At 34.4% G+C, this 26336-nt stretch overlaps 1 protein-coding gene across 2 annotated transcripts in view; it reads left to right on the top strand.

Annotated features, from left to right (window-relative positions):
• The window catches only part of Syt7 (Synaptotagmin 7), a 370991-nt gene that overhangs the window by 182128 nt on the left and 162527 nt on the right, over nt 1–26336 (top strand). The window contains exon 2 of one of the 2 annotated variants that reach the window (XM_090165062.1): nt 13652–13974. In XM_090165062.1, the coding sequence (XP_090021188.1) occupies nt 13658–13974 (317 nt within the window). In that variant the 5' untranslated portion in view covers nt 13652–13657. The remainder of the gene's footprint in view (nt 1–13651; nt 13975–26336) is intronic. The other variant, XM_090165063.1, reaches the window with a different exon arrangement.

The following is a 26336-nucleotide window of genomic DNA, read 5'->3' as shown; positions in this document are numbered from 1 at the left end:
GACAAAATCAACAAATCGACCAAATTCAAAATAAAATCCATAAATGTACCAAATTTTTAAATTAATTAGAAAATAACCATAGAGAAATCCACAAAATGCAAGATTAAAATCTAAAAATTCACTAAAGAAATACCAGTCTGTTAATTTTTTTAAAATACAATAGATTTTTTTAAATACAGTTGGTTTTTTTAAATACAGAAGGATATTTTTTTAAATATATTTGAATTTTTTAAAAATTGAGTAAATTTTTCTTTTAAAATAGATTTGGATTTTTAAAATATAGGAATTATTTTTAAATATATTTGAATTTTTTTAAAAATTGAGTAGATTTTTTCCTTTTAAAATAGATTTGGATTTTTAAATTAAATATTTTATTTTTAAATATATTTGAATTTTTAAAATATAGGGTTTATTTTTAAATATATTTGAATTTTCTAAAAATTGAGTAGATTTTTCTTTTAAAATCGATTTGGATTTTTAAAATATAGGATTTTTTAAAAATACGGTAGGATTTTTTTTTTCAAAAACCAACTGAATTTAGGTGAATCTCCATAAATATCATTATCGAATGACGTTAATTTCAAAACTTACATTTTGGTGCGTAATTATCTGGTAACGTGCTTTGGTATATTTTATACCAATACTGTTCGTGATATAGCATCGTTTGTCGTAAGGTGCAATTCACTAAATTTGCGTGCAATTATAGCCAAGGCTTAATATTTATCTTGATGCCATTTTTGTTACAAGTACAGTAAGTAGCGAAAATTAAATGAAAGCTTACTATATGGTTTATTCACTGCCAAGATTTATACATTCAATAGGTTAAAAACGCAAAAGACTTTTTGAATAGAAGAAATGATCGTTTTAAAGGCCACCATTTTGTGTCCAAAGAAACGTGTCATTACGTATATTGTAATCAAACCAAATAGTTTCATGTAGGTCAACTTTGAAAGAAGTACCAAATGAGATATTTATAACGAATTATTTAAAGGAAAAGTTCAGGTTGGGTAAGATTTTGATTTATGTGAAAAATCATGTTTTAATAAACTCAAAAATATCAGTCGTAAAATTGTATCTTTTTTTAATGACGAGAAATTAATTTTTAAACGAGCCAAATTAACCCGCCAAGCGATCTGCCATTTTGTTTCGCGGTGACGTTTTAGGACTTTAATCACGCGCTGTTCGCGCTATAACAGCACTCTGCTCCCCGCGCGCGCTTGCTCCACGTGCGGTCTGCGGGGGGAAGGCGAAAGAAAATGGCAACTCGCTTGGCGGGTTAATTTCGCTCGTTTAAAAATTAATTTCTCGTCATTAAAAAAAGATACAATTTTACGACTGATATTTTTGAGTATATTTAATCATGATCTTTCAAATAGACCCAAGTTTTACCCAACCTGGACTTTTCCTTTAATTATAAATGCCTGCCACCAGGTTTAAGAGAAATTTGGGTAACTGGTTCTGGTTACGTTATTAGCAATTAGTGATAACGCGTATAGCAGGCGATTTTTAGCTTTAGAATAAATGTGCCCCTTAACTTAGAATGTGAAGAGGATTTTTAGCGTTTTACTCCCAATCCACATCATGCACGAAGACATTTCTCTGAAATAAACCAAAACAGTCCCGCATCTCATTGGTTGCACTAAAACTGACGTCTTTCGACGCCATTGAAGCTCACCCCCGTGATGTTTTTACCTCCCCCCATTTCGCATCGTTTCAACAATGGTTTTATCTCTAAGTATAAATAAAAAAAATTCTGATTTATAGTCAAAATTTCAACCCGAGATTCCAACACTGGAATGTTTTCGCCCTTTTGGGACTCATCAGTACTGTGTAGAATGGTTGCCACGGTACCTGGAAAACCTGGAATTCCTGACAAAGTCAGGGAATTTGAATATGGGTCTAAAAATCGGGGAAAAGTCAGGGAATTTTAAAAACTAGTCTAAAAATCAGGGAAATGTCAGGGAATTTAATTTCGGTTGCAAATAGAAAACCTTATTAAAATTTAGGGTAAAAAATTCAAAATTTTCGCACAAAATAAGTCAGGGAAAACCTGGAAAAGTCAGGGAATTTGATTGTGAAAAAAACTGTGGCAACCCTGGTGTAGGAACTTTTGGCTTTATACTCGGAAATCTACCGATATCAGTAAAACTAATATACATAATCCAGAGTGCCCTGTATGTATATTTCAGGGTTCATACAGACCTGGAAAACCCTGAAAACCGGGAAATATCAGGGAATTCGATTGTCGACAGGAAAATCAGGGAAATTTATGAGGGTTCCGGAAGTTTTTCATAATAAATACAAATTTGCACCCATAAGTGCTTTATATTTAAAATTTGACTTTAATACTGCTTGTACATTATAATGTTGAAAAAATTTAACTCAAATGACAATCATGAAATGAGTTACTCTGTAAATCGTAGTTTTTATTCGAAATCGAGTTGCCAAAAGCTGAATTAACCCTTTATTTCATTCCTGATTTAACAATGCGCATTATCACTTTCAACTCAATTTAATATTACAAATTCGTTAAATATAAATAATTATTATTAAAATTCGGATTTAACTGGCAAAAATAAACCGTTATTTTGAGATAATTTATTAATTTAGTATTATGAAGAAGCAATTACTGCCATAATTAATAGATCTACAACAACACCATTATCCCGCCGTTTCTGAGGTCAAAAGCCTTTATCAGATGGCCAAAATAGAGAAGCGAGATTTCACGAGAAATGTGGTCAAGATGTCGTCCGTGTCTCAAAGGCAGGGTTTTAATGGTGGAGGGCTGGACACTAGCTCCCCCCCCCCACATAGAGATTATGAGCCCAAAATACAAAACACAAAGAAATAAGAAGAAGTTCCCAAGGTGATTCTGGTTGGACCATTGAAAGGAGATGTCTTCCAAACGCCATAAGCGGAAGTGGATCCTGACAATGGACTCGAAGGGGGACACTGCTCGCGGACTTATTAGGAGAAAGGACCGTCCAAGGAATGCGTCGGCTGAAGGCCTGTTATTGCCGCTACAGCGAGATACGACTTTTGGCTCTGGCCTCTTTCGCACTTCCGGTCTCCTCTCACCGGAAGTAGCTGCCCCCCTCCCTCAAAGTAGGCACTTGTCCGCTCACAAAATTCTTCTTTCACGAAGAATAAGCCTTTCTATAAAGTCATTACGCTTGCCGAACTTGTTTTATTATCACGAGACACGTAGGAGTTCAGTTCAGTTTTGATGGTTAGATCTTTATAAACGGTATGTTCCCATTTAACCAAATTTTACCTTCTCCCAAAGTTATCAGTTCTCCCAAAAACATGGTGTCCCATTTGTCCCAATTCCATTTCTCCGAACCGGAGTTCATTTAACCCAAAAATATGTATTCCCATTTTTCCCAACGATCAAGTTTCCCAAAAAAAAATGGATTCCCCTTTCTCCCAATCATTATTTGGAATCGGTAAACAAAGTAAGTTTACCGTTTCGTGAATATGTGAATTGACTTGGCGTTAGGTTAGGTTAGGTTAGGTTAGGTTAGGTTAGGTTAGATTAGGTTAGGATCCAAAACCCCAGAAGAATTCCTCGAAGCGATAAAATGGGGATTCGATGTAAAATGAAATGGGCAAAATTTGATGTACTTGCATATTAAAATAAAACTTAGATTCATGTTTATACCAAGTGTAATTTTGGGACAAATGGGATTTGGGATAACTATTTTGGGACAAATATGATTTGGGATAACTATTTTGGGACAAATGGGATTGGGACAAATAGGATTGGGAGAAATGGGATTGGGAGAAATGGGAATTGGGAGAAATTTGAATTGGGAGAACTATTTTGGGCGAAATGGGGGTAAACCTTATAAACAGGGCTACTCGTCGAATATTAATTCGTGACTGGTTCAACTTGTTAAAATGTTGCAAGCGCTCCTTCATATTTTAGCGTTAAAGGCTCGCGCATGGTTTTTCTATTTCCGGAAGCACGCGCGAAATCGCTCGAGCCCGTTTGCGCTTAAATATCAATACGCGCGTGGAACTATTTAACAAGTTGAATGAGACACAAATAGAGTTTATGCTAGCTAGGAGCAACAAACACAAGGAGAACGCAGCTATCCTTTAAACACGCTAACGCAGTTTTGTGTACGAATTTCATTGGACGAGCCTTTACGCTGAACGTTTTACGGGCGGGGGGGGGGGGTGGGACAATTTCCGAATTTTCCCCTTCCGACGGCAGCAGGCGCTAAAGCGTCTAGCCAATGAAAAATTTTGACGGGTTGCGTTCTCCTAGCGTCTATTGGCTATCATAGTGAACGTCACTTCTACGTCACGAGTGACGCGCCCGATACATCTAAACAAGAAGGCCAATGTTACTTTATAGAAAAGCCAATTGATGCCCTAGTATAAATAATCGTTGCCGAGAGGGGTCAAGGGTTAGAGTGGGTTTCTATGGGAAAAATTAATTAGCTGTAATTCACAATGGGCATACATTTTAACTATTTCGTCCATTTTTGAGATCGTCAATAATAATTTTTAATGCTACCAAGAAGGTATTAATATTAATTAATTAATAGACCTTTCCATAAAATGGGAAGGAAAACTGTTTTTGCAAGGATGATATAGATCAACGTTATATATATTACTCCTTGTTTTTACCCTCACTCGACTCTTGAGCTCGGTATGTCGTCCGCTACCGAGTGTAAGGATTTTAAAAAACACGGCGGATTAAAATTAATCCAAGTGATATTAATAACTTTTTTATATCAAATATTTAAAGTTTAAAAGTATTTCGTTTATTTAACTAGTCATAAAAGGAGAGGATTGAAAATTTTAAAATAACAAAACATTTTGCACGGTTTCGATGATGTTTAACAGTTAATGTTTATAGACTTGTGAACTAAGGCTTAACATTTCATTGACAGCCACAGTAGTGTATCAGGTAAAAATTGTTGTTTATCATAAAATACTAGCTAATAAATATATAAATATTAACAATACTTTCACAGAGTTGATATGAGTATTGCATTAATAATTCATCGAATTAGTATCGAAAATAAATGAAAATCAGTTTGAACTCCGAAGTCACTAAGCCTAACCTGAGCTTCATGTAAAATGTTTGAGGAATTCTTACTTGAAAATGCAAAAAGTACAGCCAACTTTTTGTTTAGTTTTAGCGAAATTGATAGTGGATGACGTAGAAAAAACAGTGAGAGCACGTATAAATATTTTATGGAAAGGCCTATTAATATTATTAATATTAATTCTTAGAATGAATTCCCCGCACAAGAGGGGGAAGGCAAAACGTCACCGGCTTGTACTTAAATTGGGTGGAAGACGTAATCTTTAAGGAACTGGCTTTTAGCGCGTGAGGGGATTTCAGGGGTAACGACCAAAATCGTTTCGATAAGTCCTTATCCCCAAAAATTAATGAATTCATTCTTGGAACTAAACAGTATATATATTTCTTTGAATAAATTAATTTGTTTAAGTTTCATATTAATAGTTTGCATATATTAAAATCATAGAACGTCATCTGTTCCCTGTTGATTTTTTTAAAATTAACATAGTTTTGATTAAATAATTAAATCTCTATTACAAATATTAGATCAATTAGTGGTGAAGTATTCGTAGAATAATGCAATCAAAATTATAAAGTGTATGTTACTAAAAGGACTAAATATTAACTTTGGTTTCTATATTAAAGAGAGTGAGGATTTTCAAGTTTAATATGTTTAATTAAATAGATGATTTAAAAATATTACTTCGTTAAAATTTACACATTGATCTTTAAGAATAAATAAATGTACAAAAAAACGTTAATTGTAAATAAACAATTTAATAAAAAAAAGGGGAAATCTTTTTAAATCATCTTGATTTTTCTATATTATGAATTTGGCTAACATTTTATTATCAACCAGGCATAGAGGTCGGGGATGGTTAACTTTTATTCAATAGATAAAGCTATCAAAATTATTCGTAAAACGTTTTCATCAAGTAATTTATATTTCTGTATTATCCGATTAATTTTTTGATAAATTTTTAAAATTAATCGGAAAAACAACGTTTTTTTCGATAAAAAGCTCTAATTTTACGAATAATTCATGTTTTTTAATCATTTTCCGAAATATTAACCAGTAAATTTCTTTGTTTACATTTTTTCCCGAAAAAAATCAATTTAAACATGGATAGTGATTAACCGTTACCGACCTCTAACCAGGCAAAATATTTAAGATATTATTAAATAAATTATTGAGCTTGAAACGAGTTTGGTAGGTTAATTTTTACCCCGCATAGTGTCGGTTCTAATTTAATTCAAAAATTATATAAAAATTGAGCAGATCCAAATTTGAAATTTGGAAACAAAAACGTGTTGTGCGTGATCCAATTAAAAAGGCAAAATTTCCAACTTATTTAAATTTATTTGATGCAAACATAATTAAATTTGTTTGGCTTAGAGTTATTAAGCTATTTTCACGAGGGATTTCTATTATTTAGAAGTTATAACTTTTGAATAATACAACTTTGGACGAAAATAAATTTCCCATCTGTACATAAAGATAAAAACAAATGAAACCGAAACAATCGCGCCAAATAATAGAATGATAACTTCACCTCATTCGAGCCTTCAAACCCGACTCTCACTTGTCAGTTAACAAATCGAAAGCCTTCCATATCTTTGTATAAATAAAACGGACCTTTCAAGTACCGGGAATCGGCGATAGGAGGCGGCACCGCGGCAAGCGGGATCGAAGGGATGAAATTCGATCAGATCCAGCTTAATTATAGCTTGTTGACCGAACTCTCCAAGCGACTTGTAAAAGGGGCGCTTCGAGTGGCCAAGGCTTAAGGTCGCGGCTTGTGTACGTGTTATTATTAAAAATAAGCGCTCACTCTGTCAACGGGGGGGGGGGGGGGGGGGGAAACAAACCTACAGGGAAATGCGAAGGGTTAAGTCTAAATTTCAACGTATATCAACAACCTTTTAGTCGAATTGATGGTAATTTAAATATGGCTTGTAGCCTTTTTATTTTAGAGTCACACGAAGATCAGACATTTTGATAAATATTATATAATTTAAAAAACTTTTCACAGTGACTTCAGGGAATTGAAAAACAATCTGATTTGAAGTTTACTTTGGTTAATAGCTGTTACGTTTATAAGCTTTTATATATTAATATGTAGTTTTCAAAATTGGATGCGTAATTATCTTCAAAGAAATTTGCTTTACATTCTTCAAAGAAATTTGCTTTACAGTCTTCAATGAAATATGCTTTACAGTCTTCAAAGAAATTTGCTTTACAGTTTTCAAAAATAGTATGCTTTATAATCTTAAAACTAATATGTTTTACAGTTTTCAAAAATAGTATGCTTTATAATCTTCAAACTAATATGTTTTATAATCTTCAAACTAATATGTTTATAATCTTCAAACTAATATGATTTATAATCTTCAAACTAATATGCTATAAAATCTTCAAACTAATATGCTTTATAATCTTCAAACTAATATGATTTATAATCTTCAAACTAATATGCTTTATAATCTTCAAACTAATATGCTTTATAATCTTCAAACTAATATGTTTTATAATCTTCAAACTAATATGCTTTATAATCTTCCAAATAGTACGCATTATAATCTTCAAAATAGTATTTTTTTAAATCTTAAAAATAGTACGCTTTATAATCTTAAAAATAGTACGCATTGTAATCTTCGAAATAGTACGCTTTATTATCTTCAAAATGGTATGCTTTATAGTCTTCAAAATAGTTCGCATTATAATCTTCAAAATAGTTCGCATTATAATCTTCAAAATAGTTCGCATTATAATCTTCAAAATAGTTCGCATTATAATCTTCAAAATAGTACGCATTGTAATCTTCAAAATAGTACGCATTATAATCTTCAAAATAGTACGCATTGTAATCTTCAAAATAGTTCGCATTATAATCTTCAAAATAGTACGCATTGTAATCTTCAAAATAGTTCGCATTATAATCTTCAAAATAGTACGCATTGTAATCTTCAAAATAGTACGCATTGTAATCTTCAAAATAGTTCGCATTGTAATCTTCAAAATAGTACGCTTTATTATCTTCAAAATGGTATGCTTTACAGTTTTCAAAGTAGTACGCTTTATAATATTCATAATAGTATGCTTTGTAATCTTCAAAATAGTACGCATTGTAATCTTCAAAATAGTTCGCATTATAATCTTCAAAATAGTTCGCATTATAATCTTCAAAATAGTTCGCATTATAATCTTCAAAATAGTTCGCATTATAATCTTCAAAATAGTATGCATTGTAATCTTCAAAATGGTATGCTTTATAGTCTTCAAAATAGTTCGCATTATAATCTTCAAAATAGTTCGCATTATAATCTTCAAAATAGTTCGCATTATAATCTTCAAAATAGTACGCATTGTAATCTTCAAAATAGAACGCATTGTAATCTTCAAAATAGTTCGCATTATAATCTTTAAAATAGTTCGCATTATAATCTTCAAAATAGTTCGCATTATAATGTTCAAAATAGTTCGCATTATAATCTTTAAAATAGTTCGCATTATAATCTTCAAAATAGAACGCATTGTAATCTTCAAAATAGTTCGCATTATAATCTTTAAAATAGTTCGCATTATAATCTTCAAAATAGTTCGCATTATAATGTTCAAAATAGTTCGCATTATAATCTTCAAAATAGTACGCATTGTAATCTTCAAAATAGTTCGCATTATAATCTTCAAAATAGTACGCATTGTAATCTTCAAAATAGTTCGCATTGTAATCTTCAAAATAGTACGCATTGTAATCTTCAAAATAGTACGCATTGTAATCTTCAAAATAGTACGCATTGTAATCTTCAAAATAGTTCGCATTATAATCTTCAAAATAGTTCGCATTATAATCTTCAAAATAGTACGCATTGTAATCTTCAAAATAGTTCGCATTATAATCTTCAAAATAGTACGCATTGTAATCTTCAAAATAGTACGCATTGTAATCTTCAAAATAGTTCGCATTGTAATCTTCAAAATAGTACGCTTTATTATCTTCAAAATGGTATGCTTTACAGTTTTCAAAGTAGTACGCTTTATAATATTCATAATAGTATGCTTTGTAATCTTCAAAATAGTACGCATTGTAATCTTCAAAATAGTTCGCATTATAATCTTCAAAATAGTTCGCATTATAATCTTCAAAATAGTTCCCATTATAATCTTCAAAATAGTTCGCATTATAATCTTCAAAATAGTTCGCATTGTAATCTTCAAAATGGTATGCTTTATAGTCTTCAAAATAGTTCGCATTATAATCTTCAAAATAGTTCGCATTATAATCTTCAAAATAGTTCGCATTATAATCTTCAAAATAGTACGCATTGTAATCTTCAAAATAGAACGCATTGTAATCTTCAAAATAGTTCGCATTATAATCTTTAAAATAGTTCGCATTATAATCTTCAAAATAGTTCGCATTATAATGTTCAAAATAGTTCGCATTGTAATCTTCAAAATAGTACGCATTGTAATCTTCAAAATAGTTCGCATTATAATCTTCAAAATAGTACGCTTTGTAATCTTCAAAATAGTACGCTTTATTATCTTCAAAATGGTATGCTTTACAGTCTTCAAAGTAGTACGCTTTATAATATTCATAATAGTATGCTTTGTAATCTTCAAAATAGTACGCATTACAGTCTTCCAAAAAGTTAAGTTCATATAGTCTTTAAAATAGTATTCTTCATAATCGTTAAAATTTTGTGCATTATTGCCTCTTGAAAAGCTAAATTTAAATAGGTGAAATCGTTTGCTTCATACATTTATTTGTGAACTACAAAATGTCCATAGATTGTTAGATTAGATCGTACTGATCTATAAATATAATAAAAAAAATTTAATCTAAAATAAAAAATAATATTGATTATTACAATAAAAAGTTTTTAAAAACATCTGGTACTTAATTTTGTTAAATTATTAGACTCGGTAACTAAAAATTTTGGTAAAATTATCGTACTCCAATTTTCGTAAAAACATCAGCTGCATAAAAATCGGAAGTTCCAATTTCAAAATGGCGTCGCTTCCGGTGTCGAGTTAAACGCGCCAAAGCGAACGATTATTGGTTTTTAATTTTCCGAGTATAGTTTTTCATTTTAAAGCGAACTTTGATAGCTTGGGGAGGAAATTTAACTTTCATCTGAAAGGGAACGAAAATTCGTTTTATTTTTTTCCAGTAAACGCACCCACGCTTAAAGAAGAGTGCCCGAGACACTGATCTTGATAGAGTGACAACTTAAGATGTAACTGAGGCGTTCTAGGCCGACGGAGAATGCCTGAGATATTTACTGGCCCGACCGGATTTAAACGCGCACCGCCGGAAAAACCGCTTCTTAAAAAATCAGGGGATATTTTTATTCCTAAAACTTTAATACTTTGAGATACTTTGGTTGGACGTTTTTCAGTCACCATGGCAACTTGGTATTAATAACTTCGTAGTTAATTCGCGTTTTAATTTATACCCAGACTTTTGAATATATTAAAGTTAATTGAAGGTCTATTCGTACTTGATATAAGCGTGATGCTCCGTTTTTTGAATAGATACACTATTTTATAAACGATTTGTTGACCAACATGAGCCAACATTTTTACAAAATTTTGTTGGCCAATAACAAACCAACATTTAAAAAAAATGTTTTTCCAATAACAACCAACATTTTAAAAAAATGTTTTTTCCAATAACAACCAACATTTTTACAAAACGTTGTTGGTCAACCTAGTTTGCAAACCATGTTGCTTCTTGTAAATGGAGAAAAAATTTGTGTTGGCTTTCGTTGAACAAGTTTTAAAGAACGGTCGTTTATTCTGACCGAGGCTTAGCTACAAATATATAAATATAATAATTTTTAACACATCCTTTAAATTTCGCAAGCCTAAAGGTAAATATTGATATTCACTATCTCTTATAATGTAAATATTCTTCGCTGGTTCAGGCGTGAAATCTAGTGAAATTTTCTTTGTTCGTGTGAATAGGCATCTTTCATTACGAAAACCAATTTCAAACACTAGTTTAAACAATGCTTTATTTCAATGATATAAACAAAAACTCAACAGTGGGGAAATTTAATCTGTTCCATTGCGCCGAATCCCATTCGACCGAAAAAGCCGCACTTTGGCGGATTTAGGATTCGGTCTAATGGGATTGTCCCATTCGACCGAAAAACCCGCACTTCTCCGGGGTTAGGATTCGGTTTTATTCGTTTCATCATCTGCCAGAACAGCATGCAGTGTTACCTAACCTAACCTAACCGAACACAACCTAATCTAACAGACTTAAAAATATATTAAAACGCTTCCATAAAAAATCAAAAGGAGTAGAAAGAAAAACTATTTTTTTTTGCGGTCGCTCAATTGTGAATATAGCGTCGGTCGATTAGAAAAATACAAAACCCGCCTTTGGGCTAATTTCATCAAAAACATTGGCGGAATTCGGTCTAATGGGAATTCAATTCGGTCGAATGGGATTCGGCGCAATGGGAAGATACCGGGAAATTAGATTTAAACACAGTAAAAAGGAAATATTTTTTCGCGGATATAAAATAGTTTGCGAGCTAGATTTAACTGTTTTAAAAATTCGACCTTTTATGGATTTGTATCTGGGGGTCGTTTTTGAACTACGTTGGACTATTTTGTATATATTTTTTACATTTTATTTTAATTTTTATGTTTAATTAATTGAAAATTAAAAATTAATCCTTTGAGCTTTGCTCCTCTCTGAAACGAAAATGGCCGCAAATTGGGCCGTGGGAAAATTCATTTATTAAATCAGTGGCATTGTCAGAAGGGGGTTTGAACATTTGGTCCTCCCTCTATGGCGTAGCTATGACGGCAGTAAATTTTAAACCCCTATGAAATTTTGGTGTTGGTCCATTTGATCGAAAAATATGTGATCGACAGTCGATCATTATACGTTGCAATTGATCGAAATTCCATTTGATCGAATCCCATTTGTCATTTGTTTCATAAGATCGAACCTTCAAATGATCGAATACTATTTGATCGAATTCAAAAGTATTTATAGTACCAGTTGGTATGTTTTTATTTTACCGAATGTCAATATGAAGTGCAGAAGGAATAATGATGGAATAATTCATTGCTTTAACTGTATTAAGCCACAAAGATGAAAAGATTTTTACTTTATACACTATATGGTGGAATTTTTTATGACATCGACGATAACGGCCCGTTGTTTTTGATATATATAAATAGGGTCAGGTTAGGTTAGGTTAGGTTAGGTAGGTTGATGTACGCGCGCCGTAGGCGCGTATGCACCGTTGCCTTTTCGATTTACTCCCAAAAACTTGTAGTTTTACCCTACAGTAGCTTTCGATCAAATGGAAATTCGATCAAATGGGACCCGTTCGATCATTTGGGAATCGATCAAATAGACTCAAACCGAAATTTTACGTAGTCTAACAAAATTTTTGATCAAAAATTATAGCAAATCTATCAAAAATTGGGCAGATCCCAATCAGTGGCAGACTGGGTCTAATATTTTGGGCTGTCAGAAGACAAAGGGCCCCAGCTTTAACAACTATAACGCTATCATGTTTGAGGGGCCCACTTCATGAACGGTCCGTGGGGCCCACCGGCCATCGGGCAGGTTCACTCTATGGCCAGTCCGCCACTGATCCCAACTCGTTGTTAATCCAAAATTACAATCCAAAAATACGTTATTTTACATCCAATGCAATTAAATTTTATTCTAATTTTATCTAATTTTTGGTCGAACTGACCCTACCTTGTTCATATTAGGTGGTTTCTTTTCGCCTGTTCTCGGACCAAAAGTGTACTCTTTTTACCCTAAAAAGTTTTATTCGCCTGTTCCGAGGATGAGAATTACTCCGCCCCATAAACTATTCGCTTGTTCCGGAGTATTAGGGCTACTCTTTTTACTCCTTCTGGAAAGGAGGTGTAAAGGAGTAAATCGGATTTTGTCGTCTGCTAGCCAGAATTTTGGAAAATATTTTTTACTCCGACTCAAACTATTCCCCACCACAGAATCGGAGTAAAATGACGTCATAGCCTTACTCTTCTTACCCTACTCCGAAATCCCGGGACAAGCGAAAAGAAACTACCTATTGTAGTTAAAAATCTTCACATACAATAGGCGTCAAGTCGTTGAACACATTTTCTACTGCATTTATCGATCTATGAGGTTGACTCATGGTCAGATTATTGGTCGAACTGACCCTAACTCGTTCATATTGTAGTTGAAGAATAGTTGTACATAAAATAGGCGTCAAGTCGTTGAACACATTTTCTACTGCATTTATCGATCTATGAGGTTGACTCATGGTCAGATTATTGGTCGAACTGACCCTAACTCGTTCATATTGTAGTTGAAGAATAGTTGTACATAAAATAGGCGTCAAGTCGTTGAACACATTTTCTACTGCATTTATCGATCTATGAGGTTGACTCATGGTCAGATTATTGGTCGAACTGACCCTAACTCGTTCATATTGTAGTTGAAACTCTGTACATAAAATAGGCGTCAAGTCTATGGGCACATTTTCTAATAAAAACATGTTATCTTTATTTTTTCCTCTATGATCCTCTTCAACGTTATCTTATCCGTCTGATATAACGTGGCTCTGGTGGTTCAGGTTCCGATGGAGCTGTCCACAATCATCTTGGCGTCTGTGCTGGGAACAATCGCGGCCGTGGTGTCCATGGTGGTAACTCTGGTCCTCTGCTACCTGTACTGGAAGAAGCGCACGACCAAGAAGAGCAAGGGCGACGAGCTCGAACCTCTGCAAGTGGGGCCGGCCACCGCGGCAGCCGGGCAGCAGGGCGGCGCCACCCCAGCGGGGGCAGCGGAGGCCAGTGTCGTCGAACTGACCCGACACAACGTCGAAGACCGGATGCAGCAAGGAACTCTTAGGTTAATTCCTCCCTTAGTCTCTTCGGTAGCTTTACACGCCTTGCCGTAAGTAGTCGAGACGCCGGGGGCATCCACTCTGACGTTGCGGAGTGGACCATCCGTCCCCGTGCGGTCAATCTCTCTATAGCTGTTTTTCTGAACGTGATTCCCCCCCTCCCCCTTCGCCTGATTGGTGTAACTTCTCCGCGATACACGCCTGCCCGAATTTTTAAAATGCCCCCCCCCCCTCACAATTCATTTTATTATTTGCTTAAATGTGATTATTTTGATGTCTTGGGGTTTTTTCTTGGAAATTGTGTGTTAGTGGGTATATAAATGAAATTCGAGATTTAATACTTTTACAATTATTTTATTATAGAAATATTTTACTATGTAAATATTTTATTCTGGGGATTTTATTTATATTAATTGTTAATAGGAGTCTGTAAATTAGTTTCAAATTAGTGGGTATATAAATCAAATGCGAGTTTTAATACTTTTACATTGATTTTATTATAGAATTGTTTTAATATGTAAATATTTTTTTCTAGGATTTTATTTATATTAAGGGTTAATAGGAGTCTGTATATTAGTTTCAAATTAGTGGGTATTTACAGTTAATTTAAAGAGCTGATTGGTCACATTATTATAGTTGAAGGAAAGTGTGGTTTTGTCAGTCTATATGCTGGTTGGAATTTATGAATTTAGAGGAAAAACTATATATACATACTTTTTATATACTTACTAGGTATATTAAAAATTATGTATGCAAATTTAATGAAGTTTTTCCTTTAAATTAATAAATCTTATTATTATAATAATAACGTAACACGGGGAGGAGCTTACAGTTAGAGCAGATCAGTTACTTTTTTATAATTATTATAATAATAATAAAATAATAATAAAATAGTAGTATAATAAGGGAAAAGATCTTGCTTTTAAAGCTACGTAATTGGCGAAACTATAAAGTCCAGGGGGGGGGGGGGGCTGAAAAGATGGTAGTCACGTGACTTTGTGGAGATCTGCTGCGCCATCTATCCTTTGAAATACGAACTATTATTCATTTTATTTTGCTAATGGTGGTATGAATTTTGTACGATTGTCTATTTATTATTATTAATTAAAACACTTTATAAACGAAAAGTGGAAGTTAATTAGCTGTCTGCAGTATTTGGAAGGAATAATTTTCTTCTTTACAGTCACACGGTCAACTATGAACACGAGTTGGCTGTGAAAAGGTAGTCACGTGATTTTGTTTTCCCATTTTAACAAGTCGGTTAAGACCAAATTTACTTTATAGTTTCGCCTATTCTCTTTAAATAAATACGTTCTTGCTAGGGGGTGTTATATTTGATTAGTGGTTATTAAATATTTAAGAGACAAACTAAATAGTTAAAGGGTTAAATCGGAAAAGTTATGTTATGAGAAGCGACACGACACAATTTCCAAGAGAATACATTAAATTTAAATGTGGATCCTCCTCAAACACGCCCCCCTTTGAAGCCCCGCCCCCTTTCCCACTCCGATTTTGACGCTGAATCCAGGTGTATAGCAACCCTTTCGCAAGTATCTCATTTTATTTTTCAATTATTTAATTTATTATTTAAATATATTGCTCTTACAAATGTTTCGAGTTCCTGAAATAAGTTTACGAACCGAAAATTGCCCTAAATATTTACATTATCTAATCGATTCGAGTTTTCAAACGATAAATTATTTCAGGAACGAATTTTTCGCTTAATTTATTAAATTCCCTCACTTGGCCAAATAAACGCATGCTTTAATATTGTAACACTGTTTTCTATATTTAATTAATAGTTTTAAGCTATGAAAAATAATTTAATTTTTAACATAATTTTGGAAGGGTTATAGATTTATTTTAAATTATTGATTTATGGGATTTTTAACTGAAACTTACAGTGATACGGGTAGTTTTTAAAATAATCAGAAATAAAAATCCAAGAAAAATCAAATATAAAGATAATTTCAAGGGTGAACGAATTAATTTTATATCAACTGAAAATTATTGAAATTTATTATAACACGAATATTTTTTTAAATCAGAAAAATATATAAAAATAGTATCAAGGGTCAACGAAATGGTATGAATATTTTAAAAACCTATTTAAATTTAAACCAAAGCTAATTTGGATAGTGTAATAGAATTATTTTAATTTATGTATTTATTTTTAATTTAAAATTATTCTAATTTATTAATGATACAAATAATTTACCACATTCGGAAATAGAATCCAAATAAATTTTAATATTTAAGTGAATTTTGGTATCAAAGAATTATTTTAATGTTTGTTCATTTTTAACTGAAACCTATTGAAATTTATACAGAACCCAATAATTAACAATATTTCCATTCATAATTATATTATTATTATTAATCGGTCCCTTCTAGATTACCGATTTTATTACCGATTAAACGAGAAAAATTACCGATACTAACTAAAATTAGCAATTTTTCTAACAGGACTTATAGAGCGCGCTAACCTTCAACTTTGCCATAGCTAACTTCGGCCACATGTTCGTCTACCATTTCAGATTTTTTTAATTAAGTGAAAATCGGTCGCTAATCGGAAAAAATCGGTTTCGAAATCTTAATCGATTAAATTAGGAAACAATCGTTTTCGAAATCTTAATCGATTAAATTAGGAAACAATCGTTTTCGAAATCTTAATCGATTAACTTAGAAAAAATCTCTTTCGAAATCTTTATCGATTAAATTAGGAAAATTCGGTTTCGAAATCTTAATCGATTAAATTAGGAAAAATTCTGTTTCCAAATCTTAATCGATTAAATTTAAAAAAATCGGTTTCCAAATCTTAATCGATTAAATTGGGAAAAATTCTGTTTCGAAATCTTAATCGATTAAATTAAGTTTTCGGTCAATCCTCAATTATACAATAGAATACAGTTATCTTACACAGAAGAGCGGTACTTATTTCTAACATAAGTAACATAATTACCCTAAGTATGGCTTCTACCTACATTTTTTTTCTTTCTTCGCTTTTGACCAATTAATTGAAATTTTGGGCGAATCTAGAACCCGAATGTTTACCGGTCTTTGTGGGTTTCTTATTACCCAATTTGTCAAATTAAATTTGATCCCACTCCAATATTAGATCTCAAATTCCGAAAATACGACGTCTTAGTGTTTATCACAATTAATTTTATGTTCCTATTCAACATTTCATCATTATTTTGCCGAAGTAAGCTTCAGGTTTCATCGTTAAAGCGTTTTAAATTTCATAAAAATGCCTTTAAATCTCAATATTCGAAAACATGACCTCTAGAGACGAAGCTAGTTTATATCACAATTAATTTTATGTTCCTATTCATCATTATTTTACCGATGTAAGAGTCAGTTTACCATTATGAAAGCGTTTTAAATTTCATTAATTAAACCAAGAATATATTTATTTATACTCAGGGAGAATGAATATGTCGAGACTATCGACGGACACGTTGAGCCCCTAACCCCGTCACGCTAAGGGAGGGGAGGGAAAAAGGAGGCGGTCTTATTTTTTGCGTCCTCGCTGCAGCGTTAATCGCGTCGAAAAACGTAATTTTTAAGAACCAATGAGATTGCAGTATTATTTGATTTTATTAAAGCGGAGGAGCATACTGGGGGCCCAACGGGTGGAATTGGAGAAACGCTAAAAATAATCTCGACATAATCATTCTCCCTGAGTATAAATAAATACATTCTTGATTAAACCTTGGCGTTAAATGTTAAAGTCGATTGAATTTCCAGAAATATTTAAGGGGAACGGCCAGGCTTTTCCAAATAACGCCTTATTTGCATATCAAAATATCAACAAGACGTTCAATATACTTACACGTACCTTTTTTGTCTTGAAAAAATAGTTTTTGGCCTAAAAAGTTGAATCGCAAAATAACGCCAAGTATTTGAGTTTGAATTTTCTCCGCCATCTTAAGGTGTATCGCCAGCGCCAGCAGCACCTTAGCGAGCGATTTGCGAACTATCCTAACTTTTAAAATCACGCAATTTAGGCTTAGGTCTCGTGTAACTTGAACGCGCCGCGCGTGCAAAACAAATCTTTCGCGTCTTCAGCAGCCTTTATGTTGTTTTATGTCTCGCCGATTCCCACCAGGTGTCGCAGCGGACGCGTGCTTTTCAATTTCTCGAAATTTCTTTATTTTATTAAAAATTAACCACTTAATATTTTTTGATGCGGTTTTCGCCATAAATTTTATTTTTTAACGGGCTATAGGGCTATCTAACTGGATAAAGCTTGACCGTTCCCCTTTAATTAATTTTATGTTTCTATAGGAACATAGGAACATAAAATTAATAATGGTGTACTGCGGAATATATTCAACAGTACATCATTATTTCGCCTATGTTAGAATCATTTAACCATTATGAAAGCGTTTAAAATTTCGATAATTAAGCCTTGGCGTCATATGTTAAAATCCCAGGTTATGTAAATATAGTTCGCAAAACCGCTACCGAATGGCGCCTTTACGTTATTTTCTAAGTAACTGTGACAAAAAAAAATATTTACTCCAGTGTCATACTTATGATTATTTCGTTACTTATGCTTCTACGCAAAATAAATATCTGTGTTTATCTATCAGAGCGTGAAACTAAACGACATGGGAAATCCATCTATTATTAAATGACTTTTCGCGAAGTGGTTAATTTCGCACAGGGCGGAAAATACCGTGAAATCAAAGCGGAAACAAAGTTTAAGATGCGATTTTCCGTGGACGCTCAACTGTAGATGTGACGGTAGAGTGCTTTCCTACTTCGTGAATTTATAACAGCGCGAATTGAGCTCGCTTGTCTGTTATAATTTAACACGTGCCACCGAGCATGCGTCGCGTGCCGTTATAATGTTGTGATTTATACTCAAAATTTCAATTTATTTGCTCCATGCATGGATAGTAGATTTTAGAGGATCGGTAAAAAGCCTGGTTTTTAGCCCCCGTAAACCAATCACACTAAGGGAGGCGTCCAAGGTTATTTAAAAAAAAAAACAAGTATCGCTAAGAGTGGACGATACTGTTCGAAAAAAGAAAAAAGATAAACACGAAGTACATTTTTACGCCAAAAGGTATTTTTTCACGTTTTTATAGATTAAATATGATATACTAAATATCAGTTGATAGTTTTTATTGAATTAAAAAACCAAATTAAAAATTACTAAAATATAAAGCGCAAAAAATTACGTAACAATATCAACCGCATTAGATTGCCATTTTGAAATTTTGAGATCACGTGGTACAAACGACCTTGCAAGACTCCCTCGGATTCTATCGAGCTGATTGATACGCGGGGAGAAATAAAATGCACTGTGGAAGGCTATCGAAAACCTGTCCTCTTAATTTACTGCCCATGCTCCATGTAATAAATTTCAGTAGAATATTAACAAATTTAGATTTAATAAAATTTTGAGCTAGTTCCAAATGAGTTTCGTGGTCAGCTTTAAAAATTGAAGGTAAATCAACTGACTTACCTGATTTACCCCTGGCGCCACAACTGGCAGTGTTTGCAATCCCTATTTTACACTAAGCTAAATCAGTTTCATATTTAGGATGGATCAACTAATTTAACATTTTGGTCACTAGGTCTAACAGAAGCTAGGGTAACTTGCGCTAGTTACGTTAAAAACAACTAACGTAAAAAACGACGTTCTATTATGATAGGAGTTTTACCGCTAGTTTACGCAGAATCATCACCCGCGGGAAAAAAAGCACGCGACCTAATTTGCATTAGGCAGTAGTAATAGAAGCTCCTACAGACTTTTCACCCTAAAAGTCAATCAACAGCGCTTCAAGCGGCAAAAAAAAAACATGAAAAAACCTACTTCATCTCAGTAATTTTATTAACGGTAATAGTAAGTGCACTGAGAAAAAACAATTCTGTTAAATTTACAGAAAAGTCTTGGACGCGCGGGTTTCCATAACTTTTTTCTTATAAAAATATTTACAGAAATAAACCTGTATATTTTGCTACTATTTTCTTTAAAAATTGCAAGTGCACGCCCGTTAGTTTCTACAGTAAAATCAGTAAACATTACAGATAATATTCGGTTATTTTCTACAGAAAGCAATGTAAATTTAGGGAATTTTTCAGTAAATAACACGGACTCCCGTACTGTATTTTCTACAGTAAAATATGGACATTTTAGGAAACGAACTGTAAACAAACAAAGTACTGTAATTTTTAAAGTGGCCCATGTAAGGAGCTGTTGGCTCGCTTGGCATGAAGGGCTGGCTACAACCCTCCTACGCGTTGTAACCCGGCCACCCGAATTAAAGGCATTAAAAGTCTCTAGATGACTCTGGCCTAAGGTGGTGCCAAAGGTATTAGCCTAGCTGATTTATAATGTTTCCACACATTAGTGTGTCAGTCTCCAATCTCCAGAATGTTATATTTTTCTTAGAGCCAATTCTAGAAAGGCATCAGACTGAAAATCGTTAGGCTTAATATACGCTCTTTGCCATTGTGAGCGCCTTGTATTTTTCTCACTAGAAACGCTTAGATTTTTTAGGTATGACGTCAATTTCACGTCACTCCCCACCTAGCTATCAGTAATTATTCCAAATAAATGACACACTTATCGAGTGTAATTATAGTTCTTTCTCCCCACTGGTTAAAGGGGTTTTCCCTCGGGTTTCTCGGTTTGCCCTCTCCATAAAAACTTGGGAAGTCTAATATTATTTCTTGATTGTGGGTTCGTGTGGCACGATGGGTTTCCACAAACCCTCCTACGCGTGGTAACCCGGTCACCTGATTAAAATGCATTAGAAGTCACTGGTTGACTGGCGCCTAGGGGGGTTCCTTGCAAGGCGGTACTAATGGATTTAAAATGCATTTTGCAAAGTTGGGAACTCCTTTTCAAAAGTTCACGCGTGGGAGATTTAAATTAAATCTTGAGAGAACTGGTCTCGAATTGAAATCTGATGCCGACTGCTAAATTGGAATGAGTGTCTTTGGGGGAATGGCGGATTGGCTTCTAGAAGCGACATTTCTCTGCAGGCTGTATTTATTTACATGTTAACGGCTACCGTGAAAACAAGGACCCGAATAAAGCTCAAACACCTTTGACTGGTGTATAATTTAATAGCGATAGTCCTTTTTACCAAAGCGTTTCTTCCGTTTGGAATTTATGAATAATTGAACTACACTATATTTTAATGAACTTTAACCTATAGTATATTTCCCGTCAAAGGTTACTGTATCATTTATTAGAAGATACCCCGTAAAGTATCGCCTCCTTCTGAGATTAAGGGGGAAGAATACAGTAAAAGCCTCTTTTTCGTTCAACCTGAAGGTTTCTGTTTTAACAATTACATATTTTTTATTTTTTTTTAATTGTTTCAAATAATTTACTATTCAGTATTTATTTAATTGAAATTTACAAAAGAAAAGGAAAGAAAAAAAAACAAAAAAACCTAGAGGTGGACCAAATAGTCTTCCAGAGAACCACCCGGCGGGAAGGTGTGCAACACCGAAGCGGCATTATCGCGTTGAACGGCGACCGCGATGCGCTGGATCAAGTATAAAACGGAGCGCGGTTCACCAGTGACGGAACGAATCCTACGGCCTATGGCGTGGATCAGCGCCAAACCCCCGCGGCCGAAGGAGCCAAGGGTTTCAATGGCCACCGGCTTAAACATATAATTGAATTATATTTTCTTATTAGGCTGAACCTTTCTCTAGTGCTTAAAATAATTTTGATAATTCTAATATTAATAGTTAACGAGATATTCGGTCCTAACTAAAGGGTAGTTTGGGCGCTTGCCCAATTTGTTTAGCTCCGGGGGTCCGAATTAAAACGTAATAACTTAATTACTTTAAAATTGAAAATTGTAAAAATTATTTTAGTCACTAAACCAGAGGCTCTTCTACACTGGAATATTAATTTTATAAGTTAAAATATAAAATTAAAAGAGTTCAGCTTGAAATAGCGTGAAAGTAGACAATGGCCACGGTAGTCTTCCCCCTTAACCGGCGAAAACAACTACTCTTAACCCTGTCCAAAATACTTCATCTACCTGTTAATATTTTAACTTATTTGGTTCCCTGTGAAAACATATTTTTTAAAATTTACCAAATATAATTTTGCACTAAGCCTTTCTCACACGACGGATCCATGCGCCGACAACGACACCTATTGAGAAATTGAGATACTATTAAATCGTTTTAGGAAAAACAGTTTTCTTGTCGTTTTTGATTTTTTTATAAATACGTTATTTTTTATAATATTTGTATATTGGAATAAATTTTATTTATAATTTCATAATTTAATTTTTATAATATTTTCATATTGGAATAAATTTTATTTATAATTTCATAATTTAATTTTTATAATATTTGCATATTGGAATAAATTTTATTTATAATTTCATAATTTAATTTTTATAATATTTGCATATTGGAATAAATTTTATTTATAATTTCATAATTTAATTTTTATAATATTTGCATATTGGAATAAATTTTATTTATAATTTCATAATTTAATTTTTATAATATTTGCATATTGGAATAAATTTTATTTATAATTTCATAATTTAATTTTTATAATATTTGCATATTGGAATAAATTTTATTTATAATTTCATAATTTAATTTTTATATATGAATTTTTTCGTAATTTTTAATGTAATTTTACTCATAATGAATTCCTATCATAAATAGAACTCAGTTTATAAAAAAAATTCGTTTAAGTAGCTATAAATTTTCTATTTTGGAAAGTTCCCATGACGGCACCTGACTTTTTGGGTTCTAGACAAAATGTATCATTAGTTTAATTTTCAATAAAACTTCAACTTGACGAACCAACTCAAAACCGTAAATTATTTCGGTGTTTTAATCCGTTTTTCATGAGAATGGTATAAATTATTTTGTTAAATCTGTAAAAACGTAAAATCTGTTCAAACATATTTCCAAATTATGTACCTAATTATTTTTAAATTAAAATTATAAAAATTTGGCGTTTTCAGTCACACTTTAACCAACGTTCTCGACAATTATAGCGCCTAATAGATTCTGTTTGGAACAAACGAGGTATACATATCCCCTAAAATGTCTAGTTATCTCCTACAGTTACGGCTTTTTGTGGACCCGATATTAATATTTTCCCGGAGAACGGGCCCGTGCAGCCTCAGGGCCCCGACTCGGAACAAACGAGGTATACTTATCCCCTAAAATGTCTAGTTATCTCCTACAGTTACGGCTTTTTGTGGACCCGATATTAATATTTTCCCGGAGAACGGGCCCGTGCAGCCTCAGGGCCCCGACTCGGAACAAACGAGGTATACTTTTCCCCTAAAATGTCTAGTTATCTCCTACAGTTACGGCTTTTTGTGGACCCGATATTAATATTTTCCCGGAGAACGGGCCCGTGCAGCCTCAGGGCCCCGACTCGGAACAAACGAGGTATACTTATCCCCTAAAATATCTAGTTATCTCCTACAGTTACGGCTTTTTGTTGACCCAATATTCATATTTTACCGGGGCCCGGGCCCGTGCAGCCTCGGGGCCCCGACTCGGATCAAACGAGGTATACTTATCCCCTAAAATGTCTAGTTATCTCCTACAGTTACGGCTTTTTGTTGATCCAATATTCATATTTTACCGGGGCCCGGGCCCGTGCAGCCTCAGGGCCCCGACTCGGAACAAACGAGGTATACTTATCCCCTAAAATGTCTAGTTATCTCCTACAGTTACGGCTTTTTGTTGATCCAATATTCATATTTTACCGGGGCCCGGGCCCGTGCAGCCTCGGGGCCCCGACTCGGATCAAACGAGGTATACTTATCCCCTAAAATGTCTAGTTATCTCCTACAGTTACGGCTTTTTGTTAATCCAATATTCATATTTTACCGTAGCCCGGGCCCGTGCAGCCTCAGGGCCCCGACTCGGAACAAACGAGGTATACTTATCCCCTAAAATGTCTAGTTATCTCCTACAGTTACGGCTTTTTGTGAACCCGATATTCATATTTTCCCGGAGCCCGGGCCCGTGCAGCCTCAGGGCCCCGACTCGGAACAAACGAGGTATACATATCCCCTAAAATGTCTAGTTATCTCCTACAGTTACGGCTTTTTGTGGACCCGATATTAATATTTTCCCGGAGAACGGGCCCGTGCAGCCTCAGGGCCCCGACTCGGAACAAACGAGGTATACTTATCCCCTAAAATATCTAGTTATCTCCTACAGTTACGGCTTTTTGTTGACCCAATATTCATATTTTACCGGGGCCCGGGCCCGTGCAGCCTCGGGGCCCCGACTCGGATCAAACGAGGTATACTTATCCCCTAAAATGTCTAGTTATCTCCTACAGTTACGGCTTTTTGTTGACCCAATATTCATATTTTACCGGGGCCCGGGCCCGTGCAGCCTCGGGGCCCCGACTCGGATCAAACGAGGTATACTTATCTCCTAAAATGTCTAGTTATCTCCTACAGTTACGGCTTTTTGTTGATCCAATATTCATATTTTACCGGGGCCCGGGCCCGTGCAGCCTCAGGGCCCCGACTCGGAACAAACGAGGTATACTTATCCCCTAAAATGTCTAGTTATCTCCTACAGTTACGGCTTTTTGTGAACCCGATATTCATATTTTCCCGGAGAACGGGCCCGTGCAGCCTCAGGGCCCCGACTCGGAACAAACGAGGTATACTTATCCCCTAAAATGTCTAGTTATCTCCTACAGTTACGGCTTTTTGTGAACCCGATATTCATATTTTCCCGGAGAACGGGCCCGTGCAGCCTCAAGGCCCCGACTCGGAACAAACGAGGTATACTTATCCCCTAAAATATCTAGTTATCTCCTAAAGTTACGGCTTTTTGTGGACCCGATATTAATATTTTCCCGGAGAACCGGCCCGTGCAGCCTCAGGGCCCCGACTCGGAACAAACGAGGTATACTTATCCCCTAAAATATCTAGTTATCTCCTACAGTTACGGCTTTTTGAGGATCCGATATTAATATTTTCCCGGAGAACGGGCCCGTGCAGCCTCAGGGCCCCGACTCGGAACAAACGAGGTATACTTATCCCCTAAAATGTCTAGTTATCTCCAGTAGTTACGGCTTTTTGTTGACCCAATATTCATATTTTACCGGGGCCCGGGCCCGTGCAGCCTCGGGGCCCCGACTCGGATCAAACGAGGTATACTTATCCCCTAAAATGTCTAGTTATCTCCTACAGTTACGGCTTTTTAATTGTGAACTCGATATTCATATTTTCCCGGAGAACGGGCCCGTGCAGCCTCGGGGCCCCGACTCGGATCAAACGAGGTATACTTATCCCCTAAAATGTCTAGTTATCTCCTACAGTTACGGCTTTTTGTTGATCCAATATTCATATTTTACCGGGCCCCGGGCCCGTGCAGCCTCAGGGCCCCGACTCGGAACAAACGAGGTATACTTATCCCCTAAAATATCTAGTTATCTCCAGCAGTTACGGCTTTTTGTGAACCCGATATTCATATTTTCTCGGAGAACGGGCCCGTGCAGCCTCAGGGCCCCGACTCGGAACAAACGAGGTATACTTATCCCCTAAAATATCTAGTTATCTCCAGCAGTTACGGCTTTTTGTGAACCCGATATTCATATTTTCCCGGAGAACGGGCCCGTGCAGTCTCAGGGCCCCGACTCGGAACAAACGAGGTATACTTATCCCCTAAAATGTCTAGTTATCTCCAACAGTTACAGCTTTATGTTTAGAGGCAATTTATCTGCGCGTTACTCTACTCAATACAATGGGAGTGCTTAGCCCATCTGGTGGCAAAAACGTTATGAAACATTGACTGGGTTTCCTATTAAATTTTCCAATCCTTATGGTAACCATGACAACTGGAAGTATAATCCCGTAACGACCCCTGGCGGGCATTTCGCGCGAGGTATTCCCGATAATTAGCGGCAACTCGGGACCAGGGGGGGGGCTACATTTAATTTGACGAAATACCCATCCGCTTTGGGCTTATCCGTGCTTGATTAGCTCAAAATGCGGTGAAAACCTTTCAGAATTATTTAGGATCCTATGAAAAAAGTTGCTAGAAGGTAAGATCATATAGTCCGGCGCTTAAGTCGCCATCTACCTTCGTGACATGTCGAAAAAAGGGCAGTAATCATATTTTAATATTACTTAAATAAAATTAATATTAATTAATATTAATTATTTTAACAAATTTAATTTTGATTAGTTAAACGAAATTAATAATATTTAATTAAACGAAATTAATAATATTTAATTTAAATTAAATGTTATTACTTTAATTAATTTAATATTAATTGAAATTAATTGATATTACTTTGATTAATGTAATATTAATTTAAATTCATTGATATTACTTTGATTAATGTAATATTAATTTAAATGCATTGATATTACTTTGATTAATGTAATATTAATTTAAATTCATTGATATTACT

This window comes from Leiobunum rupestre, chromosome 2 (genome assembly GCF_980474605.1).
Source record: "Leiobunum rupestre chromosome 2, qqLeiRupe1.1.hap1, whole genome shotgun sequence".
Classification (NCBI taxonomy): domain Eukaryota; kingdom Metazoa; phylum Arthropoda; class Arachnida; order Opiliones; family Sclerosomatidae; genus Leiobunum; species Leiobunum rupestre.
The sequence above is the reverse complement of the archived record's forward strand: the minus strand, read 5'-3'. Positions and strand labels throughout refer to the sequence as shown.